Source organism: Scomber japonicus, chromosome 1, assembly GCF_027409825.1.
Source record: "Scomber japonicus isolate fScoJap1 chromosome 1, fScoJap1.pri, whole genome shotgun sequence".
Lineage (NCBI taxonomy): Eukaryota > Metazoa > Chordata > Actinopteri > Scombriformes > Scombridae > Scomber > Scomber japonicus.
In genome coordinates, this window is record NC_070578.1 from 9,437,905 (window position 1) to 9,463,408 (window position 25,504).

The 25,504-nt window shown below is 38.9% G+C and overlaps 2 protein-coding genes across 2 annotated transcripts in view; one reads left to right on the forward strand and one right to left on the reverse strand.

The window, feature by feature from the left end:
- cep89 (centrosomal protein 89) overlaps positions 1–25,504 on the forward strand; it is a 52,327-nt gene that overhangs the window by 12,911 nt on the left and 13,912 nt on the right. Inside the window, 5 exon segments of the mRNA XM_053319537.1 lie at positions 68–183; positions 342–522; positions 2,530–2,697; positions 3,190–3,331; positions 6,327–6,416. Coding sequence (XP_053175512.1) covers positions 68–183; positions 342–522; positions 2,530–2,697; positions 3,190–3,331; positions 6,327–6,416 — 697 coding nt within the window.
- zgc:165481 (uncharacterized protein LOC100073327 homolog) lies at positions 13,915–17,169 on the reverse strand. Its single transcript, XM_053343312.1, has 2 exons — positions 17,043–17,169; positions 13,915–14,660 (listed from the first exon to the last, which is right to left on the reverse strand). The coding sequence occupies exons 1-2, from the start codon at positions 17,167–17,169 to the stop codon at positions 13,915–13,917; spliced, it is 873 nt and encodes a 290-aa protein (XP_053199287.1).

Here is a 25,504-nt window from a genome sequence, read left to right on the forward strand (position 1 = left end):
CACTGGAGCACACCAACTGATATGGTCGTCAGAGTTGTAGCTATAATCTCTCTCTTTCTCTCCACAGTCATCAACTGCAGCAGCAGGCCGTCCTGGTTTTGCAGGAGAACCAGCTTCTGATTGACCAGCTTGAGGCGCAGCATGTTAAGGCCAAGGCCAATCATAGCAGACACCACTCTGAAGGTACTGCATAAGTGATGAGCCAGCTGTGGTTAGATTTTAAGAAGAGATCCAAAATTAAGATTGTTTTCTCTTTTTCTTCATTGCTCACATTCTTTCATTTTGTTATCTTAATCTATTTTCTTTCTACACCTTACACTTGGATTTGCTGCTCTCTGCAGTATCCAAAGTGTCCAAGCAACTGATGTTGCTAGAAGCAGAAAAGCAGCATTTGCAGGAGGACCTTGAAGAGACTAAGAGGGAGATGCATAAAAATATGAGGGAGGTGCAAGTGCTGCAGGCCCGCTTGAAGGATGCCGTCACCTGGGACGAACACTGCAACATTACAGGGAAACTCAGACGGTGACACTACATCATTTTGTTTAATTCAACATCTCTATCTCTTTTAAAAGATGAACTAATCAATATTAATAACAGTTCTGCCCCTGAACTAAAACATTTTCTTGTTTTGAAAAGAGATGTTTTTAGAAAAGAATTGCTGAGACAGGGAGGAAAATGCCCCTCCTCAAAACACTACATTAAAGTGTTTATATTAGAGGCACACATTCTCGCTTGCTGGATGTTAGGCTCCATATTCTCATTCAAAAGCGCCAGATACCAGGGATGTTCCTCTTTTATTTTCCAAACAGGTTTGCCAATAATTCTGTTCAATTTATTACTGATTCATCCTAGAGGGTGCCAGGGTAGAGCAAGACAAAAAGAAGAATAAACAAGAGCAGCACCTGAAAATTGCATTTTTAATTGCAATAGAAAGGGGATGTAGTAAATAAATTGATGTGATACAGCAGAATCACAGCTTTTTGGACTATTTGACTTACGTGAAAAGAATGTGATAGGGATTTAACAGAAAACTTTGGTTTCCACAAGTTAATCAAAATAATAATTTAATTTGTGCTGCACTTTTCATTCAACATGGAACTCAAAGTATTACAGTATTAATAACATAGAGCACACAACATAAAGACAATAGTAGTAAAAGTTGAGATGAAAAAGCCCTCCTGAATGGTTTTTAGACCTTTTTTTAAAGTGTCTGTTTTGGTGGTGCTGTGATGATTAGAAAAGCTGCTCCACAAGCATGGTACAGAAGAGCAGAGGGTTCAATCCTCCATGGTTCAGAGCTTAGTAGTGGGGGCCTGGAGGAGCAAGCTGCTGGCAGATCTGAGGGAGCAGGTGGAGGTTTGTTGTATCATCAGTTCCTGTAGGTAGAGAGGCACATGTCCATTGATGATTTAGTATGTGAGTAGCAGGACTTTGTAGTCAATCCTGAGGGAGGCAGGAAGCCAGTGAAGTGAAAGCAGAATGTTACGTGTTTGTGTTTTTGCACTCTCATCAGGATCCTGGCAGCGTTGTACTGAATGTACCGGAGCTTCTGGATGCTCCTGCCGGGGATCCCTGTGAAGAGCGCACTGCAGTAGTACAGTCTTGAGGAGATAAAAGCGTGGGCAAGTTTATCTCTGTGTCTGACAGGGTTAGAGAAGGCTGGAGTTTAGAGATGGTTTTTGAGATGGTAGAAAGAGGTTTTGCATCGATGTCATACATTTCTCAAAAGTTAGCTGATGATCAAATCTAACACCAAGATTAGTGACTGAGGAGCTAAGGGGGATGTCCTGCCCATCAAAGGTGAGATTAGCTGTGGGGTTAGCTTCAGTTTTGCTGCTGTTTAACTGAAGGAAATGTGTGCTCATTCAGGCCTTTATCTCTTGAAGACAGAGACTGAGACGTGACATAGCTGTAGAGGGGCTTGGGGCTGTTTTGATATACAGCTGGGTATCATCAGCATATATGGTAAACAGGGGGTGCCAAGAGTCAGTCCTCGAGGAACACCACAAATGACAGGGAGCGATCTTAGACCTGTGTCCTCCCAGTGAGACATACTCAGTCCTACTGGAAAGGTGGGACTGAAACCTCTTAAGTGCAGAGTCTGACAGTCCAGTGGTAGTGTGGAAGCACCCTAAGAGGATAGTACGATCCATAGTGTCAAGGAGTGATCTGGTCAGAATCAGGATTGACAACCCTGAGATGAGCTCCTTCAATGCTGTGTGCTGAACAAAAACCTGACTGAATTTTTTTAGCTAGGTTGTTCTGTTTAAAGTGGTCCTGAAGCTACAGAAGTATTAGTTATACTGCTTACTGTGAAGTTGGCCTGTTTTCATGGTATTTAATATAACCATGAAGAATATTACAGGAGGGAGATGATTAACTGTGTATATACACACACACACACACACACACAAAGTACATACTTAAAGTCTCAAAAGAGAGACCAAGACATTTATACATTATATAGTGAATAGATAAGCAGCATATATTGTGTAATAACATGCTGTACAATCTGCTCTTGGTTCTCAGGCTACTGGAGCAGCAGGAGATCAAAAATAAGAGTGAGATGGACAAGCTTCTTCCCAGAGTGTCCAGCCTGCAGGAGGAGAATAGGAGTCTGGCTCTGGACAAAGCCAACCTGACCAGTGACATGAAGAGAATGGAGGCTGAGCTTGAGCTCGTCAGACAAGCCAACAGGTTTGAGCGACAGGATCTTCTTTCTTTTTCTAAAATTATCCCACATAAAGCCGATGATATGCCACTTGGATACAAATCCATTACGCCTTCTTAAAGAAGTGTTGGGCCCAGTATTTTGTCCACATTAAAGACCCCCTTAGACAATAGTTCTTAGACAATCAAACAACACACTTGTGTATTAAAAAAATATGTTTACATGGATTAATGCTCCTGCAGTATTTTTGAAAATATTGGACACGAAATTCAAAACCAAGTCGCCAGGTCTTAAAATTAAGTAGTAGGCTAAATCCAAACATTTAGAAAGATGTTAAAAAAACAGGTCTACATATTTCTCTGTCACATTTTTCATACCCCCCCCTCTCCAATCTAACTGTGCTGCTGTTTCCATTTCTGTCTCATTGTTTTCCCCTTTTCTCCATCTCTTTTCTTGATCGCTCTCTTCAATTCTCTCCTACCCATTCTCTCCTTTGCTCCTGTCATCCCATCATTCAGGAAGGCTAAGAGGAGGATAAGTGTATTGAAGCAGCAGAGGGAAGAGTCTGTGCTGAAAGAGGAAAAGGCTCGGCACTACCTGGGAGCTGTCATTTCTGTAGCGGAGCACATTTCCCAGGAGAGAGACCAACTATTGCACACGGTACAAACTAAAGATTTTATATTATACATGGTGCACATGTTTTACATGCTATTACTAACACCCTAATGAAACCAAGTATTTAGTTCCACATACATGTTATACTCCTGACATTTCTCTCACTGCAGGGAAATAAACTATTATACATTGTACTTTTGACAATGCAGATATAAAGTAGTATAAATGGTTCTACTGACATTACTTATAGAGAGATGAGTCTAGTTACAAAGAGTAAAAATTTTGAGAATGAATGCACACTGAGCAACACTAACTGTGTTAATTAATGGTCAAACAGTGTTGGTACGAGTGCCAGATAAGGTATTTGACAACAGATAATTGAACTCAAATGCAGGCAACAAAACTCCAGCAGGCAGGGTTCAAAAGCAGATCACTTTTCCATTTGTTAGGCTTGTAACCGGTGTGCAGACAGGTAGGACTCAAATGCTCCAGCAACAAGGCTGATGATGAGCTGGTGAATAATATGGCGCAGCTGTGCAGCATGTGGCTGATGGCAGCACTGTCAGTTGATTCAGAGAGGCACAAACCTCTGAGGGCCAAATTTACGAAGCTTTTTGCTCCCTGTTTCTGTGCCCAGAGTGTGTCATTTATCAAACCGGTGCAGAACCATGTGAGTGCCGTTTTCCTGTCATCTTTGTGTTTGCAGTGAGAGGCGGCTTGCTCAAATAACTGTAATGCATGATAAGTGTGACTAAATAAATAATCCAGTGAATTTACTAAGGTTCCTGTATTTTGAAAGGGTTGTGTTTTTTTTGAGGAGCATAAATAGTAAAGGTATATAAACAAGGGAGGCTATGGTGCCAAGAGTAAAAATCAGTTCATCTTTATTTGTATAGTCTACAGTCATCTCGGAGTGAATTGAGGAAAAATAATAACTAATTAAAAAATAGATAATTACAAACTTATAGAAATAGTGACCAATAATGACAAAGTCACACAATATCTGACTATTTTATAACAAAACATAGGAGATGGTGAATTGTGGCTTTTTATTAATTTAACATAAATTTGAACCAGATGTTCCCAAAACTGCAAAATGATCACAGGTCAGCAAGTGCACCACATTGATAAGACTTACAGTGTGCATATGGCTGCAGTATGCTTTGTGCATTTTTCTTAGTATTGCGGTGAGGCGTATCATTATCATCTCCACCATCCACCTGCTGGCCTCTGAGCTTCCTTTAGACCTGCTGTTCTGTCCCCACTCACTCCTCGCTCCATCTCTCTCACTAGCTCTCTCTCTCTCTCTCTCTCTCTCTCTCTCTCTCTCTCTCTCTGCTGGTTTTAATGGATGTGTCAATTTTGTGTGTTGGTGAGACTTCAGTCATTCCACCCCTCCATCTAGGATAAGTGGGTAGGGGAATGATTTATGGATGGATAACATTAATTTGATAACTCCTCTTGCATTATTAAATATAATTTAGTGTATTAAAGATCAGACTATATTATAATTTTATGAGTCATAGGCATTTGAGGTAGAGCTGGATATAGCCAGGAGCCAGTGGTAAATGTTTAGGAATCATCAGTGTCATTTCTTTACAGAGTTAGTCATCTTGTTGAGAATCCCATCTACCCCTAAACTGAATCCATACTGAGCTCTACTTCACTTGCATATATATATATATATATATATATATATATATATATATATATATATATTCATATATGGGTAGATTTTAAGAAGACTGGCTGATCAAGTGAATTTTAATTGCAGTTGCATTCAATGTCAGACTGTGACCTTTTTAAGCACATGAATAAAAGCTTCTTTAGATTTAGATGCAGGTCTGCCGTTTCTCTTGACTGCATTTTGCATTGAATATCAAGTTGCCTTGAAGAGTCCTGCTAATTATACAATTAGTGACATGAACAATCTCAGAAAGATAGTTGATTGGTTGGATTTGTCCAATGTCAGCAAGCAGAGAAAAATTAAAGTATAGAAATGCTGAAATTTAAAAATGCCACTACTACTACCACCTCTAAATCAAATAATAATAATTTATGTTTTGTACAATTAAACAATTACAGCTTATTTTCATATAGAGGAGCGGATATGTACTTAATTTTTAGAGACATATAATAGTGGGTACAGAAATGAGTAAATCTAGCATAAAAGCACAGTCAACCATACTGGTATTGTCTGTGCACAATCCTTGTTATATCATATGCAATAAAAAAGAGTGTTTTGCACCATGGCTATTAGACACACAGGATACGCCTCAGATCAAACCTTTCTTCGAAGACGGAGCACCCACTGGTTTTACGTCTCTAGATTCAGAATACATCCATGACGCAGCCCGTGTTCAGTCCATGTTATGTCCTCATCTTCTTAAGCTCACAAAGAGGACCAGCTCCAGTTTTACTCATACCTTTATTTTCCTGCTTTTTTTTTCACTTGAATAACAGATAGGAAAAAGATGTATGGTGTAATGTGCAGGGTAATATGTCAAGCAAAAATGTTGTATTACTGTACCCAAATGAATATTAACTCCTAATCTACTCATCCTCATGTCAGGTGAAACACTGAGGTAACAATGCTCCATGTTAGGCATAATGAGGTAAATATTGTACTTGGTCAACGGTTGCAATTTATTTTAGTCATTGTTTGCCTGATTTTGGAATTTCTCTTATTTTTAAGAACGTGGAGCTTTTGTGTTGCCACCACTGCTTTATTTAACAAAATGCTGAGTAGATACGAAATCACTTTTGTATTTACAGTTTTAGAACAGTTTTAGAAATGTCCCTGCACACAGTTTTAGGAATTGAAATGGTTACACAATACTAAATTAAATATAGTCTGTTTTTGCTTCACCCATATATCCACAGAGTACTCCTGCAACAGTTTCAACAGACTTTCCTTCTTTTCCTCTGTCAATCTCTCCCGTAATCCCTCACTCCCTTCATCCAATCGTGTTTTCTGCCTCCCCCTCTGTGTTCCTCTCCTAGTTCAGTAACCCCTCATCTTCCCTCTTTACCTTCACAGGCTTCGGTCATTCAGCAAGAAAAGCAGGGATTCATGAGCAAGATTCTGAATGGCACAATCCGATTCGGAAAACTACAGGAGGAGGTCAAAGTGAGTCGAACATCACTTTCATACCACAATCAATCCCCCTTGTTAAACCCTTTTTGTCACATGAGAATGCTGTAGAAGCTGCTGTCGTACAATGGCTTCAGTTTGTGTTTTAGTTACCTGCAGAGAGAATTGTGGAGTTGAAGCGAGATCCTGTTAAAGCAAAAAAATAGGAAGAAAATCTTAATATTAACCCTTAAAACGAAGCCTGATTGTGAGGCTACAACCACAGCTGGTGCCTCAATCGATCAAACTCAAGCACATCATTTTACCTAAAGTAAATTTTGCCCAAGATAGCCCTCCAGTCGACATCTTATTGATCACCCCACTCAACTGCACCTCTTAAACCATCTTCTATCAGTCTCCACCACTCAGAAAGCATAAATTGATAAACCCTTGCTTCTCTCTGATTACCGATCTCTCAAACTCAGCTCATTATGTCTCTCAGGACTTTATTTTCTCAGAGTGTGGAATCAACAACAAACAGAACCAGCATATTAAATGTAAAAGAAACACAAGCACCAGGATCTCTAATGACACCATCAGTGCTGTGTGTACTGATTTATTTCTCTGTGGTCCACTGATCATGGAGGAGCCTTCTGACACTGGCACTGCTAGCTATTAGTCATATGTGACTATGGACAGGCTATAACAGAGAGTCAGACGTTGATTACATCCATTGCTGCTGCTTATTACTCAGTATTGCCCCAGAGGGCGGTGCGGGCATCAATCAAAACATGATCTGCTACGCCTAAACAGTCTTTGCAAGCAAAATGAGCTGTTTTTTAATACTTGTTTTTCTCTTATGAACCTTTATTTTCACTCCGATTTTTTTGGATGCTTAATGAGACGCTCAACTTTGGCATCATATGTACATTTTTACTATTACAAACCAAAATGTCCTGAGGCTTTAAATCACAGTGTCACTGGTTCAAAGTCTTTTTAAAAACATTGTGGTCACAATATGAAGACTGAAACAGGCAGCTAGCAGACCATGAGGAGATAACCGCTGAATTTGACAAAAAGTGTATTGGATTATACTCTTACCTTTTTAAGTCATGGTTTTGTCCTCTGATATAAATGAAAGCAACACTAATAAAAGGTAAGTAGTACGTTAAAGATTCAATACCACATTGTAGACATCCTTTTTGTTTGATATGCATGGGTGTGTCCATACATCTGCATGGATTCTGTTTTAGTGAATCACCATGGCAATATTCATACATCTACATCTATACTGCCATCTTAAAGTTTGACACTTAGCTCTATGATTGACAGTTGTCCTGCCTTTCTTTGTTTGTTTGTTTTGTGTTTGTTTGTCTGGTATTCTGAAGGGGAACATTGCATTAGTCAGGCCACATTAAGGGCTTGCACTGGGGATATGCTCTCTGTGTTTCAGCTGTCAGCACCTCGTGTCATTCAAGCTACAGCAAGTAAAAACATCTCAATGGTTCTGACAATTTTATTAGTGTCTCTATAGCAACGGCCCAGAGAAAGATGTGTGTGTGTGTGTGTGCATACCATTGGTGGTGATCAGAGACAGACCATTGAAAGAGCAGCACTAGATGTTTAGAAAGCCACCCTCCCCCCATCGTACTTCATCAGTCTACTCCCTCATTCACTGATAACCACTCCAGACATAGATAATGCTTCTTGGTCAATGTGCTGCAGTCATACTGGAGCTGTATATGATGTCAGGATTGTTTTAACATAACCTAAACAAATAAAGCCTGTGGTTAGCCATAACCAGAGCTGATTTATGTATGTCTTTAAAATGTGAAAAAATGTGGAAAATGGTCATTAGATGACATCTTCATATTACCTGTTTTGTCCAACCAAGCGGAGGATATTCAATTCACAATCATTTAAACAAAGAATGACAGCAAACCCTCACATTTTAACATTCTAACTACTTATTAATCATTTAAAAGAGTAATTGATTATCTATCTCTTAACTATTTATTCTACTGAATCAATCGATAAACTAATCATTTGAGCTCTACACACTGTAATAATGTTTGTACTCTTTCATTCTCTGCACCATAGGACATACTGTTTTCAATCTGCCCCATGCTGACTAACACCACCCTAGAAACATGTTAAAGAAACACAGATGAACCCAAATTGGCCAGTCACAATTGTTGCCGTTTCCAGGGACATTTTTGAGTGTTCAGGCTCGGCATACACACCTTACGGGATACAGCGAGCTGCCCACACACTGTGTGGTTCGCACATGTAGCGCAACAACACAGAGCTATAATTCAGCCTTAATAATCATATTTATTATCTCTTCTTCTGAATTTATCTTGACAAATCTCTTGTTGAGCCTACATATATGCAGTGACAGTTTACATACACTGTACCAGTCAAAAGGTTGGACACACTTTTCGATTCACTTGAATGAAAAAGCGTGTCCAACTTTTGACTGGTACTGTAAGTCGTTCAGAGGTTGCAGCTGGAAAGCTCTTTTTGCCGACATTTTGATTCTTTTATTATTTTTGTCAGCTTTCTCTAGCAGTCTGTCACCTCAACTAATCCTCAGATGTCTTTCCACCTCCACAAGAGACAAAATGAAAAACAAACACCTTCTGGTGTGAATGTATTCATTAGTAAATCATAAACAAAATAATATATCATCACAAGTTACTAGCTTTTTACTTTTCAGTTCACAACACAGAAAAACGACATAGTAGACAAGAGAATGAAATGAATGTACAGTAAATGGATGGAACAAATATAAAAGGAAACAGGCAGATTTACTGACAAACTTGATCCTTATCCAAGTCTCATTGGTGTAAAAATTACTACTTGAGTCAAAACATTGAACTAATATACATTTTAAAAGTAATATTCAGTATCTGCTTCATGTGGGAGGGGAGTGTGGTATCAACCTGTCATATTTCAGAATGGGAAAATACCCAAGATATGAATATTTTTCAGTACAAAAATGTACAAAAATGTCAGCAGTAGTGAACAGTAAAAGGAAACTTTTTTTCCAACACAGTGGCTTATAAATAAATAAATAAATAAATAAATATATATATATAACCAAGGCTTAACATTCCTCTAGTAAACCCCATGTTTAGCCTTTACCCCAAAAAATGCACTTTTACAAATGACTCTAATGTACCAAATGCAGAGTCTTTCCCAACCTCATCCCAGTTTGATTACCTGGCAAACCAGTTCTCAACTCTGTGTTGAAAAGATAATTAGAATCCACAAGATGGTGCCTGCACTACACTGAGCCTTTTCACAAATGTCCCATTTTAGCTTAATGTTTCCCTGAAAGACATCAAAATTAAATCGCAATATGTTTGTCACCGAACCTTTTTGCCTGTCTCAGCCGGATTTTTCCACAGCAAAGTCACTTTACATTTTAGTGTAGATAGCGGGGGGCTCTGAACTCGATGAGACACTTATCCTCACAGCAGTTAGCAGGTAATTGATTCTGAGATGGGAATTTAAATTTAAAGTTTTTCCATCTCCGTCTTACACCTTTGATACAAAACTAAATTGCTACCACATTTCTGCAGTTGCTTGTTTTTTTTTTTAGCCACAAACTGAACACTCTATACCTGACTCTAGTTCTCATGTGATTGTTTAATGTGTGTCACCACTGTATGAACTGAATGGATTGGAAGTGTGTGCTATAAAGAGAAGGCAGATTGTAACTACATTATTCATGTGTAATTAAAATTCATGCCGCCATCTTCTTGAAACACCTGAAAATGTTAAATATTTTAGTGTGTGCATGTATAAATATAGCTAGGTCACTTGTTTGCATGACCCATGCTGCTTGACATCAGTTTGAGAAGACTTGCAGTTGTTATTTCCTCTATTCTTGGTTTGCGTTAATCTTGTGGGAACCTTCACTTGGGTGGAAGATTACATAAATATTTCTTTTCTCCTCCAGGCGTAAATACATTTCTAACTGTATGCTCAAGGACCTCTCGTGGTTGCGGCAATTCACTATTTAAAAAAAAACCTATTTTATAACACCACTCTTTACAAGCTTTCTGTCTTTTCATCAGTCCTTGCCATTGTATGATGTTATGAAATTGAAAAAGGCATTTATGGCAATCCACAAGGCTAAAAAACTGACATTCATAGAATTGGAGCATCTGCTCATTACTTCCATACATGTTATGTTATGATCTACTAAAATTACCCATGAAATAAGATGAATAAATCCCCAATTTTGTTCTCTTTGCCACCACCTTGACTGTACACACATGCTGGAGACCTGCACTCTTCTAGGTTCTTCTTTTTCTGAGTGTTCTGACCTCTGACCCCAGTGTCACTTTAGCTAATTGTGTCAGCTAGAGTTAGTCAATAAAGTGTAATCCCATATTAAAACTTAAGAAATGCTGATTATCAGAGCAAATTAATGGAATATTCTCCATTTTGAAGACATAAAAACAAAACAATGAAAGCAAATTCTTGTTTTTGCAAAACACACTTAAGTGGCTGACTAGTACCACTCTCCAAGAAAGAAACTGTCCCTATCAGCTGTCAACAGTAAGGTCTGTGACCGTGCTCTCTTTTGTTCAGGGTCGTCTTTTATTTGGACCGATATGATACTCTCCTCCCCTTTGAAAAGAGGGGAGGAGATTTTCTTTAATGCAACCTGCCACTCGGCTAACAAAGATGAAAGGCAGGGTCTTGTAGATGTCAGACAGTGCAACTAGCAGGACAAATGCTCTGCTGACAAGCACTCTGTCCAACAGCTTTGCCAGCTCAGGCAGAAAATAAAATCTCTTTCCACTGTCTGACCTGCTGCTGTTGTCTGCCATCTCTCATTTCTTTGTTTCTTTTTTCTGTCACTTCTTATTTAGCTTGTCTCCAGCTGGTTGTGCTGCATAAACCAGTCTCCACATTTTATTGCTGTACAAGTATTACTGTGTGTCTCTGACCATCATGGTGCTTCAAAAGGATGAGATGTTGACCTGTAGAAACAGGGTTTTCTAAGTACAAATAACTCTCACCTTTTGATAATCTCTTTTTATAAAGTCTCCCTGATAAGACAAATGTCTGATTAACCTGTGATGCTGATGCTGTAAGTTGCTGATATTTAAAATTGAATGCAGCCCAGCAGACAGAGCAATACAAACAATGACACAAGCAACATATAGAAAATAAGTATCCATTTATTTCATTGTCTAGTAGCTTTTGTAATAAGTAGTGGCACTAAGCGGAGAGCTGCTGATATTAGATCATACACAGAAACACAAGAAAACATGGTAGAGTGGGCACAGAGACGCAGAAAGAAGTTGACAAAGGAAAGATAAGAAAAGAAAATATAGAACCCCAACATCAGCGAATTAACTGGACTTACAATATACAGACAAGGCTTAGCACAAAATGATTTTTTTTCTCCAAATGCTGCATTTCCATTTTAATGAAAAATATCATTACCTGAAGTTTATCACTGAATATATCTAAAAGTTATCACTCCAGGGCCCTCAGGTATCAACATTGTGTAGAAAAAGTTGTAAATTGACTGAGTAAAACGTAGAATGCCTGTGAGTGTGTGAAAATTGGTCATTATTCACATATGCATCTGCAAAGCACACCTGTAAGTAATATACATTGATAAATCCAACAGTGTCTAGACTCTAGACCACCATGCTGAATTTATCATCAAAATCCAGCCGGGAATGACTGCAGTGATCCATAGTGTCTCTGAAGATAAACTTTCATTTGTCATGAAGCTTAATGATACAGAAGAAACACAGTTTTAATGCATTTCTCATCTTAATACATTATAAATACTGTGCAAAGCACTTGAAATTACATTTAAAAAAAAATCAAATAATTGTCAAAAAATAACAGTTTATTGTGTAAATCGTACCTGTTTGGATGGTAGGGGTGTTTTTGTCACATGGAGATAATATCAAGAGGCCACAAAATAATGCACATAACCTTGAGGTACCACACAACAACAAACCCACAAGGCTGGCTGAGGTATGGCAGTACAGTATGTGCACCATGCTATGAGCTTTTTATAACCTGAACCAAAAATACTACAGAGCAGTTTTGCTATGACGTTCAAATCAACATGAAACTGAGTGTTTCTAATTGCTGCTAAATGTTAAAAGACTATCAAAAAACCTGAGATATGAGTCTGGCTTATGTGTCACATGCACCAAATCGATTAAACACAACAACCTGAATGGTGTATGTGTGCATTTGAGGCAGAGAGAGGGGAGAGGAACACATCAATTGAGCGATATTAACAATCTTGTCACACCTCCACCTCAAGCTACAGCTGTAATAACATAACTGATAACACATGAGGTATTACAGCCAATTCACAGTTCAATTGGTAATTCTTATTTAGTCGCATTTCCTCACTTGAAATATTCATAATTCTTATAGTGAAAAATCTAGCAAATTGAACAGTATTTTAAAAATTCCTTTCATCGTTCAATTATACACAGAGGCTGGTAAATCGCTATTCTCTCAACTAATTCAGGACCTGTCAACCACACACCTATGGAGGAGAAGTATTCCCTTTTCTGTTTTACATGGAGTGTTTCAAACTGGATATAAAGATGTTTTAACAGACAACCCATAGATGTCAGTGCATCAATGCTTTTCCTTCATTCAAAATACAATTAGTTATGATACTTGAGGGGCCTGATGGCAAGTCCAAATCAAGATCTATTCCATGTTGTGTTACCTGTAACTTAAACAAGACGGAGAAATAGAATTTGCTAACATACAGTGTTATCATTAATGCTGCTCATAAAACATTAATAACATTCTTTAAATAATAAGAAACTATTTAATTTTCAAATATTTGCTCTTAACTGGTGGCCTTAATCGCCTTCAACATTTATTTCCCACTGTTTTTGTTGTTGACCTAAGTATGCATCCATTTGTTCATTAATATAATAAAATCCTGAGAAAATAAATAAATAGATTGCTGATGTGTAGACTATCAAGATACTACTTTTTCTTTTCAGTTTGCTCCTGTGGTCCATCATATAAACCCATTTATACAGACATCCCAAAGTAACCGCTCACTTCAAAATGATTGCAAGATTTTTGTGGCACACAATGTTGATATGTGAGGGCCCAGGTCTCCACCAGTGCCACCATTGTGTAAGGTCTGCTCTCAATTTTTACGTCAGCGTAGGTGGTACACAAGACACAGAGCAAAAAAAGTCACAAAAATACATCACAATAGTGTAGGTATAGATGCTGCTCCCATTACAGAGTTGTCAGTGGCTCTGTTCCTGCTCCTCCACCACCAAACTGTCAACAGGTATCAGTCTTATAGAAGCAAACACCAGCACTAAAGGTGGCCTTCTTATGTCTTCTCATTTACCCATTATTTGCATGAGGATAATTGACAGGAAGTGTTATAAAACATGTTTAGGAGAGGACATTATCTTACTTTTGGCCCCCTACAGTATACGCATAACACACAAAATACATGTTTACTGGAGCTAACTTTATCCTATCCCAGGACCACCAGTTCATGGGTAGCATCCTACTAGACCCTAGTGGAGCAGTCACACATGCCCTGGCACAGACACTGGCAGAATCCATAAACCAGGCAAACTGTCAGGCTTGATGGCACCAAACTAACACATACAATGCCAAGAGTCACTCTCTGGATCACCAACAAGTAGATTCCTAAAGGCAGTGAGCCAAAATATAAGAAACCCAGCAGCCAGACCAGGATACGTGGGACATGATTACACAGCTTGGACAGGGCGTCCTGATCAGCCGGCCCATTGGAGCCCAGCGACACTGAGTCCAGGCTCTGCTCAGCGTAAATGTCAGAGCTGCCATTGCGGCTCGGGGAGTGCTGCGAGTCCCTCTGCACTTCCATAATGGTGATGACCAGGCAGTTGGACGAGTCGTGAGACAGGCTGGAGGAGGACAAGCTCTTTGGAGTCAGGACCACCTCCCTGTTGTGGTCTGAGCTCCAGGATTTGTCCCGCATTGCCAAATGGGACATGATGTTAGCATCATCAGGCAGGGCTGACACCTCATACTCTGTGATCTCGGTTTGGTGTCGACAAAAGGGGCAGGAGATGCTGCCTGCACCATCAGCAATGTCCAGGATCTTTATGAGGCACCGGGCACAGACCCGGTGCAGGCAGTCCAGGATCTTAGGCTTGCGGTTGTGCAAATTGTAGCGCTGGTAACAGATTTTACACTCTAATTCCTCTGGTGGAGGACAGTCCTTTTCTTCTATCTCAGCCTGAGGGCAGCTCATCTTCAAGTCATGTTCTAGAGAAGGAGAGAAAGATATAGACACATATTGAGAAATTAGGAGTTGTTATTATATTATATTAATTATTACAATGTTAGATTTGGCTTTGACTGGAACATTAGAGATGGCATTGAAACAAGCTGATGTTTCTGACAACAGTGTCTGCCATATCTCTACCCAGCAGGGAAAGGTCAGGGCTCAGCCTTCCACTCTGGCTGCTTCTAGACTCTGTACCTGCTGCTGATGAATGATTTATGGTTTGGGAATTGGCTCATGGTGTCATCCCAGAGCCCTTTGTCGCAAAGCAAAAGCCAGCAATACTATTTATTGATCTTTTGGGAGAGTTGGTAAGGACAACTGCTTCTTAATATTTCAACATTTTTGTTGATTCATTCTTTTGTGTAGAATGTAATATTACTGCAGTTTAATTAAAATGACCAGCCCCAAAATTGAAGGTTATACTCTTCTAATTTGATTTATTTGTTGTCTGTCGAATGATATGAAGACACTTATTACTTTCTATGTGGTCTGTTAGGATATAGAAAAATGGAGCTATGTCATTTCTTTGTTAAAAGCCATTCACACTTATTTTGGCTATGCTGACTAATGACATTGAACAAATTAGTAGTTTAGCTAGCATTAATCCAGATCAAATGCAGGTTATTAAATTCATTATTACCTCCTGGAAGAAAGGAAAAATAATTAATTGTACTTTGCACAAGTGAGTGCCAAAAATGCTAATTAAAAATAGCAATACCGCAAAATAATACATTTTTTGAAGATTTAACTTTATCACAACCAATTTAATGTATCAGAAGAAAGACATGAAAATACATTTTAAAGTATAGTAAAGTATTTCTAAAATTAACCAATTCCACAAGACAATTTACTAGCAGTACTACCTGTTACAGTACAAGGTAATGCCAATACAAAATTACTGACAGCTACTTTTTTTCTAAAGGGACGAGACAAGAAAACTCAAATTAACAGGTTTGTCCATGGAGACACAGCAAGAAACTGTCAGTCATCACTAATAAGTTCAAATAGCTGTAAGCATCCATAGACACCAAGCAACAATGCTAATGAACCCCCACCTAATAGGACATCACTCATCTGCGGGTACACAAAAGGATTTTTAAAGATTTCAAGACTGTCATAGTTATAAAATACAAAAAATAAAGTATCAGAATAATCACAGTGGTTAAATTATAAAACATATAGTGAACAGATGAGAACAGAATGTTCTAAATACCGGTAGTTAATAGAGCGGAAGCAAGTTACTTTACACTGCATGCTTACTCTAATTAATATAGTCTTACAATTAATTTTACTGTTTTCCTTCATTAACTTCCAAAAGTACTTACTACTTCCAAAGTAAGTTTTTACTGCTTTGATCCATGCATTAGGTCACATAATTTTGAAGCTTTTTAGAGTGAAATAAATGTATTCTTATGTCATTTGACCATGTCCCTAAATTCATACTGTTTAAACTTGCAACATTATAAACTTAGGAATATGGGTCCCTCAAAAATGTATTAAGTCTTAATAATTCAATTTTGTATTATTTATCATTAATGTTAAGTGAAATATAATGCAAGGCAGTTTGTTAAGTAATAAAATGAAATAATGTCTTTGCTTGGTTATAACATGTTGTGGTAATGTCTGTTGGTAACATGAATATCTTGATGTAGTTGGATTATTATGATGTGGTGACCAGATACAAGAAGGATAGTAATATGTTGGTGATAAAACTCATAAAGTGGTACCATGCTGGTAAAAGGGTAAAATAGTGATGAAGTAGTAATAGTGTCATTGTGTTGTTAGGTGCAGCAATGTTGTTTCTTGGATTGATAGATAGTGTAGATAGATGTTAATTCTATAATACTGTATATGGGTTTAATAGTAGTTGCCAATACACTAATAAATCACATGGTTTCGTGTACTCTTGCACTTAGTGTCATGGTGTCCTCGCACACTCCGATGAGAAAACAAACTGAACTTTGGTTTTCCAGGAAAGATGACATGACAAGAGCTCCTAAAATGCAACTGGGATATGGGGCATATGTTAAGAATGCAAGCGCAGCAGCAGAATTGGTCATAATATGCAAGAAAATAATATATAGAATAATACTGTCTATGGCTAACATGAGCCCAACTAATGTAATAAAGAATACCAGTATATCTTACAACACTTAGTTGCTTTAAGTGCACTTCAAGCTACAGAGGATCACACTCAAACTGTCCCTATTGGTCCTGGTGAGGGGAGAAACAGGGCAGCTTTTCCCTTGCATTCAGAGGTTTTGTAATTTACAGCAGTTCACAGGGTTGTCCATTGTGTACCTCAGTGGCACAACTGACATGTCACATTGAGGTCAGACAACACAGCAGTCATGCCCTACCTGGAAAAAAGAGGGAGTGAGAGTTCTCAGCCTCTCCAGAAAAGTGCACAAAATTGTCCTCAGGAACAATCATCACCTGTGATCTCTGAGGACCAGGCATGTGCCTTGCCTCCTCAGGGGTAGACATGATATCCAAGGATGCTTATCACTTGTTTGGGCACAGGTCAGGCCACATTTTGGCTGGTTTTTAACTGACCTTCTTGCATCCAATGGTGAAAAGCTTTTTCTGTTAGCTCTCCTGTGACCTAGTGATGTTTGCTCACCGATTGTTGTCCTCAGAGATGATAAAATGTCTTGCTGGGGTCAGAACTCCATGCTCCAGGTGGATTCTGGATGTGGCTTGAATGGTAATGTAAGGCTGTCACTGGTTCTGGATTTGCTCACAACTCCCTCAGGTCTCAAGTTAATTGAAATTTCTTCCCATCTGGTTCTGTGCAAGTGACTAATGGTTGAGCAAGGAGAGCAGCACCATCGTCAGTGTGCATGAGCCCCATCCACCTCCAAGACATTCAGGGCTCATTCCTGCAGGAGCTCTTTTAAGAGGGATTAGAGTTTAGGCTCCTATGTGGACCTGACAACAGTTTTATGGATTGTCAGGACTGCCCTTTGAGGAACCAAATGCTGATGTTGACACCCTGTATAAAAAGTATAATCTTTGCTCCCCATTCTACTGTAAATCTGGTAAGATAGTGCAAGACTTACATATGTTGTCATGCCAACTCCCAGATCTGATAATCAAGTACAGGATCACAGTCTAAACCTGGCTGTTCAGTCTTTGTGTAGGTTCAGGTTTATATGGTCAAATTCAATTTTATTCCATAAAGGATAAAACTATCAAAAAAGTCTGAGGGTTTATGTGAGCTATAGCTGCTTCATTCCTCTGGTTACTTGTGGTTAAGCCAGATGAGATTGAACTGAGATAGAACTTGTAAAAACAGTTTATGGCCTTTACAGCCCTAAATGTGGGTTGCAATGGCAGAGTGGCACTGTTTGATTTCTGCTTGTTTACTTCATGGGCAGAAGAAGTATTTTGATATATTTCTCGAGAACCACTTACCTAAACAACTTTACACTTGACATTGCACTTCATCTGCTAGGTTTGAAGTAGATCGAATGGATGGTTGTCGAGATACAGCAAAGACACACATACAGTACATGCAGACAGAGATCCCTTCCTTTATAGTTAGATACTTATTTGGTCATTAACAAGTCCCCCTCCCGTCAGTAAGGTGCTATATAAAGACAAGCCAGTCATTCATTCATTCATGACCATGAAATATAGATTGAATAGGTTGATGTTGCATTGGCAATCACCCAGCAGGCCTCTCTGTGATTTGCTGACTGTTAAATATTTCAGTTGCTAGTCTGTTGCATGAAAGATGACAGAAAGGGCCAGAAAGAGCTACATCAATCCCAGGAGCAGAATTACCCAGTTTTCCCTGAAGTCCTAAACAAATAAATGTTGTAAAGAAATGGAAGAACATGTACAGTAGAAATGCTGCTCCTTGATATGCATAATGTAACAACTTGAACTGAAAGGCTACAATTGTTGGTGAAGCTATCCAAAAGAGTTTACATTGTAAACAAACCTCTATTACTGATGCATTATACCTTTTGATTGTATCTTACTACAACCAGCTACTGCAAATATGCATCACCACATTGCAATTACCAGAAATGTGTACCCATTCCGAGTTTCCCCAAGATCCACACATGCAACTAATCCCTGTTCTTAAACCTCTGATTGGACTGCACAGACTCTAGATAGCAGCTAGTCAGTTATTAACTTATTTAAAAGGTAATGGTTATTTTATTTATTTATTCTTTTTTTTCCCTTGCTGGCAACAGCTGTTTTAGTGTTGTCCGTCCATCCCATTTTTGTGAATGCAGCATCTCAGGAACACCTTGAGGTAATTTCTTAAAATTTGGCACAAACATCCACTTTGAAGAATTTACTGATTAGATTTTGGTGGTCAAAGATCAAGGTCACTATGTCCTCACATCTGGCCCAATCTGCATTATCTCTGGAATTTCATCGCGTCTGGCACAAACATTCACTCGGAAACCAGTTGGATTTTGATGAACTGATTAGAATTTTGGTTTTCAAAGGTCAAGGTCGCTCACCAAACATGTTTTTGGCCATAACTCAAGAATTCACACACAGATTATAACAGTTTCACACAAATCATTTTAAGTGTCATGACCACAACTTTGTGTTCTATCAGAATCAGCTTTTATAGACCAAGCATGTGAACACGAGCAAGGAAATACACTTAATTTCTTAAAGTCCTTCAAAGTTTTCACTACAAATATATTATATGAGTCTGAACAGACATGGATGTAAACTGCAACTTGACTGATTGGCGCAGGCATACAATGGCGAGGTCATAGTCCTAGTTTTAATACGACACCAATTTTTGATGATAAAACTAAACAGTGCGGTTTGAATTGAGTAATTGCGTTGGAGAGTATGCCCCATATGCTAAGCTCTTTCATTCATTCACCACAGTCTATTGCATCGCCATGCAACTCATGTTCCCTGCAATATTGCCCATGTCATCACTTTGCTGGACACACAACACAATGTCCTTGCAGGTGACCAGATGGATAGTCCAGAGCAGCACAGCTTCATTTGCAGCTGGGAGAAAACAAGTTGGGCTGCTCTGGCTCACCAATCTACTGATTTCCATGCTTTACCTACCACAGTTCTGCAATGCGGATGAACACAATCTCATTAGCGTACACCCTTTCTATTACAATGGGGGAAGAATGTGTTGATGTGGCTGCTGAAGAATTATAGGGTTGGCTGTCATGCCAGGCAGCACTTTACTGCTGCAATGTGGTCCTGTGGTCAGATAGAAATAAATGTCAGGATGCATTATTTTATTGGCCGTATATGCAGGCTCACTGTATTTTCTTTTTGTCTATTGTTTGCTCTGTGTGAAAAACAATACGAATCCAACTGTATGTTTGATGGTCTGCCTCTAAAAGCTACTGATATTTAAGAAACAATGGCGATCCAGTAAAGTCAGCTGTTAAATATACTTTAGTAAAACACAGATGCAACATCTGAGATCACAGCAAGGTTGAATTTGGGTTTACTCCTTGCCACCATATTTTCTGTTAAAGGAAGCACCATCTAATGGCCATTACAGAAACTGCAGTTGACACCAATGTATTATCTTGCGTATTAATTTGCTGTTTTTTGCCAGATGCTGAGGATTTCTGTGTCAAAGGTCTACACAGACGTTCACAGATATCCTGTAGTACTGTAGAACATCCCAATTAGCAGTGAACTGTCACTGACTGAACAAGTCTCCTTTGTACACTGGATACTATTGCTAGGTTACCAAGCTGCAGGGGTTAGCTAACTGGGCACAATGATCTCTGTGTATTGTAAGACTGGTAGAGAGGTAAAAAAAGGGGGTGTCTGATCGAGGCTGTAGCGGGATGATAAATAATTAAGGGCAGTGACAAGTAATAGCATAATACATATAGTGTATTAGTAACTAATAGTAACTAGTAACAGCAATAGTGTGGTAAAATATCAAATTGATCACTGCTACTTCAGTAAACTTTACGTGAAGAGAAAATAATGTAAGAGAACATCTAGTGTTGTGATTTGTATGTGCACACTCTCTGATTGCAGCTTTTCATTACACCTACTGACACTGAAAATGCAGTTTGAACACCTGTTGCACCCTGGTCACCAGGTGAATACATGTGTGTTTATCTTGCAACAGTGTGATGTCGGTTGGGCCTGAGCCAGTATACTGTAGGTACTCAGCGGGGCTGTGGCATGATTGAGACTTAATTTACAGTCTGCTCTACATGCATTAGTGTCCTGTCGCCTTCAGGTGGCTTTAGGCATTTAAAAGCAGGTGTAGATAATAGATACTGGAGGTTATTGCATTCCCATACAGTATCACTCTTGTATCATCCGTGGTGAAAAGGCAAAGCAGTCAATTTAGGAAAATACCAATTGATTATACCATTGATATATGTATAATGTATTACTCATCCTCTCGATTTTTAGTTGTTGTTTTTTGTCTCTTTTATCTCTTTTTTTACATAGCTATAGTATTCCTATTTTATTATTTTTCTCAGAAATGAACACCTGTTTTGGCATCTTGTTGCATTGATCTATTACATGCATTTTATTAGTCTATTACAAATAAACAAACCACACAACTTAACACTTAATTTCTTTCACTTCCACTCAGCAGTCTTACTCTCATTAAGTGTTATTACATGAATTAGCTTTTTTTTTTAGCATCAGGTTGTTTTTATCCCACCGTGGTGATGACAATTTATGGACAGATTCCATCAGTAAAACATGTCCAATCATTAACTGTGTAATTAGAAAATCCGATGCTAATTTCACATATACCGTTAAAATAGTATGAGCCTCTGTGGGTGTATGCCTACCAGCCATGTTCATGCTGTTCTGCATCTGACCCTGAGCTCTCATAGGAGGAGAATTTACCCAGAGGGGGGGATCAATAAAGCATCACATTAAATTATTCTACGAACTGCTACCAGTAACAAGTTGGTATTTTAGAGCAGATGTGCTTTGATCAACAAGTTTTGTTGCGTATAGGGAAAGACTTTGATCACCAGGATAAAAGCAACATCTAAGCCGCATTTCTCCGTCTATAGAAGTTTGTACAACACTGAGCCCCTGATGCTACAAGCACAATTACACTACAGTCAATATTCTGCATAGATCCTGGCAAGATAAACTAGATCAAACATTGTGTTTAACTGCATTTATAGCATGCTACAGTATATGTGGAAAATAGTATATTTATGCTTTCCACTGGAAAATATCATTTAGCTGGTGAGTAAGTATGGTAAGGTTTAAGATGATTCCACTGATAATGTTTTCTGAATTTAGGGAAATTGCTTTCCTTGAGTTAACAATTTGCTCTCAGCACAAACATATTACCTACTAAAATATACTATATGTTTTAAGGGGAAGAAGCAGAGAAAACTCTCCACGGTATATGCCTAAAAGCTAAATTCTACCTTCTGATTGGCAACACATTTGTGTCTGTGGGTTATCAAATCTCCCTTTTACATATGAAAGGCAAGATGGGGCGCTTGCATTCCCCATCCCTGATGTTCTCTGCTCCGCTGTCCCCTCCTCTCCCCTCCTCCTCTCAGTGAGATTTGTTGATGAAAGCTTTGACCTTTGCTGTCAGAATATCTGCTCGATGATGTTTCTCTAAATTATGCTATCGATCCGGAGGATTAGGTTCATGCTGCTGTTGGCAGATCTTTCAGCTTTGTTCACGACAATTACTTGTAAAAACAGAGCAGTCTATTGGTAAACCTCAAGTTAACCTGTTAAATAAGTAAAATAAGTGTGTGTATTCAACCGTGCTTGATAGTACAGTGTATAACTGTGTTTCATGCACAATAACAGAACCTGCTGCAACAACAACAGAGCTAACACTAATGTGTGAATGTGTACCAATATGTTAACACTATTGAACAAAACCCAAGATGATAGTAGGAGCATAACATGGAAATCAAATGCACATAGGTGCAACACAGGTGGAAATGGGGGTTATGTTTGGGAAATGGTTGAAGGAAGCTGTATGATGTGTCAACAGATCTCTGAAATAGATCATTTAAACATCTTACTGTCACAGTTTTGGCAGGCATAGTTGAATAATGGTAGATTTATGCTCCCATGGCAGAAAGTTCCTGATGCCCTGTGATAGTGGCCTCTGGTGTAGGAAGATTTATTATTTATTATTTATTGCAGCATTAGATTTAAAGGTGCAGTGTGTAGGATTTAGTGGCATCTAATGGCGAGGTTGCAGATTGCAACAAACTGAATACCCCTCCCCCTCTCCTTCCAAGTGTGTAGGAGAGCCTAAGGCAGCCACGCAACTCCTTAAAAAATGTAGAAGGCCCTCTCTAGAGCCGGTATTTTGTTTGTCAGTTGTGGGCTACTGTAGAAACAACACAGTGGGCTCCATGGAAGAGGGCCTGTTCCCTATTTTCAGGTGATTATGCACCTTTAACCTGTTTATGAGTCTGTAGTTCATCATCAGCCCATTTTGTGCATTTAATACATTCGCAAAATAATTGTGTCTTCATACAAAGCAACAGATTCAGTAAGGTAGCATTTGTCACTACTCAACTACCAAAAGCAGTTAAACTATTTCATTTACTCTGATAAAGGGCAGTAATCACGAGGCTCATCCTCCAATTCCCTCATGTTGTTTACACCATAAACAATTTTTAAAGGAAAAGAAACACAAATTCCAAACTGACCAATCACATTTCTTGTGGTGTGAATGTGGAATCTGCATCACCTGCATAATTGCATTTTTGAGGAGTGAACACTTCCCTGACACTCACAGAAACATAAATCCATCTGAAGAAGTTTTGTACTTTGTTCATAAGCTCATTAGCTCATCCAGCCCATTGGAACAAGCTTAATTAAATATTGGAAACCAGTGCAAAATAAAAAAAACATTGAGTATGAGTATTCTCATATACTGTGCACCCCTGTATCACTGCTGCTGCTAATTGGGCAGAAAACATTCCAGCTTGATATCACAGTACAACATCTGCATCACAACTGCACTGTTGTGTCCTGTTGCCTTCTCATCAAAATGTAGAACACATCTGTGGAACAACATATCTGGCAGAGCTTAGGGGTAAGGACTATTAAGATGCAGATTGAAGCTCTGAACTGCAAAAAATACAGAACACAACTTCCAGATATGTGTAAAAAGATTAACATTGATATTCTACCCGTTACTTCTAAATTATTTTATGTGACAGACCAGCGATAAGCAAAGAACACTGCTAAGGGGGTAAACACAGAACCAAATCAGCCATCTCCACAGCTACAACATGCAAATACTAACAAACCATATGACACAGCCAAACCATTAGTGCTTAATGAATCAGGAAACTTGTTTTCCCGGCTGCCACTGAGTCTGGCCCATCTCAGCCTTTTCCACTGCTTTATACCATCCAACCAGATTTAGGACTCCAAATTGATGGTGGTCATATGCTTAATGTTTTACTGTTTGCTTTTGGTGATTTACCATTCAGACTGAAGCACCCTGCAGACCACCCTATTGACAGGCCTGTCAGTTGTCTTGTTTATGACCAGAAGTAATTGTGACATTGACTTTAACAGTGGCAGATGTTTGTGACACACTTGAGCAGGAGAGCTGAGTTAATCTGATGAGCTGTGGGATGTGTCGTTTTCTCAATTCTCTGCCGAGGAAGGTGCATGTTTGTGTGTGTGATGTGTGTGTTTGTGTGCTGCCAGTAGACATGTTGGTCTGGATTATTGCTGTATCAGCAGAAGAGCCAAAATCCCCCAAACATTGCAAGTCTACACTACTACGCAACACTTACCCAACAGTATTATCTTTTCCACTGCTAGCCAACCCCTACATACCTGTGGACTCTCCACGCTGTAAGAGCTTCACTCTTCAGCAAAGGTCAGGGATTTTTAACAAGAGGTGACACTTCAGACCCTCCATGAGTTATATGCTGCATACGGATGGCTTTGAAGGAGAGTTGTCTTTACCGAGCCAAGAAAAGTTAGCTGACCTACATTAAATTCGCTGTTTAAACCCCACACTGCTTCACAGTTGTAAAGTTTTATATATTCACACCTTGATGCTTCCCAGATACCCACAGGACTCTGCTGTTGGCCACTGTGTATTATCCTAGTTTTCTATGGTTCTGTGGTTAACCACTGGATGTATTACCGCAGTGTTTGCCTGTTGGTCTCAGCAGCTCAGAATTGCAACCACAGTCTTACAATGTCTAGAACTGGAAACTGTCCAGTAAATGAACAATGTTTTACTCATTACAAGAGCACTGTAGGGAGTGACTGGCTTGCACATCACTAATAACTGTAAGAATCATGCATTATCTTGCTAGTTCCTTTAGTCACAACTTCCTGTATTGTGTTCTAGTTTTTCCCTAAGCTCCCATCCAATGTATCTACTTACTGTATTAGATGCTGCGAGATATGTATAGAGCAAGATGTCATTGCCGCTTAATTCTGACTCCCCTTTGGAACGGCTTCATTGCCTTTTCTGTATTTTCTTTTGTTAAGGACATGAGACAGCCAATTGCAGCGGAAAGGTTAATCTGTTTACACATGCAATGACGCTTTGCTTTTGATGGAATGGAGTTGATTGCTGCGGGGATTTTGAACACTGTTTGAATGAATGAATTGGATAAAAGGGTTTGATGTTGTTAGTGAGGATGTGAGGTGTAAATTAGAATAGCAGCAGGTTGGCAAATAAAAGGAGAGGAGGGTGTATACATACTATATCCTTTAACACAGCTGTTGACTACGGCACAAATCGTATTTCAGCATAAGGCAGGACAGAGCGACATAGTTGGCTTTGAACAGGTTGGAAAATCTCAAAGCACAAATTTAGCTGGATTTTCATGTCAAACCACAAGGA

Excerpts from the sequence above, each read along its gene's own strand:
- zgc:165481 (XM_053343312.1), bottom strand. The coding sequence starts at position 17,169 with ATGTCTACCCCTGAGGAGGCAAGGCACATGCCTGGTCCTCAGAGATCA. Across the intron at positions 14,661-17,042 it reads TCACTCCCTCTTTTTTCCAG|AACATGACTTGAAGATGAGC; the intron begins GTAGGGCATGAC and ends CTCCTTCTCTAG.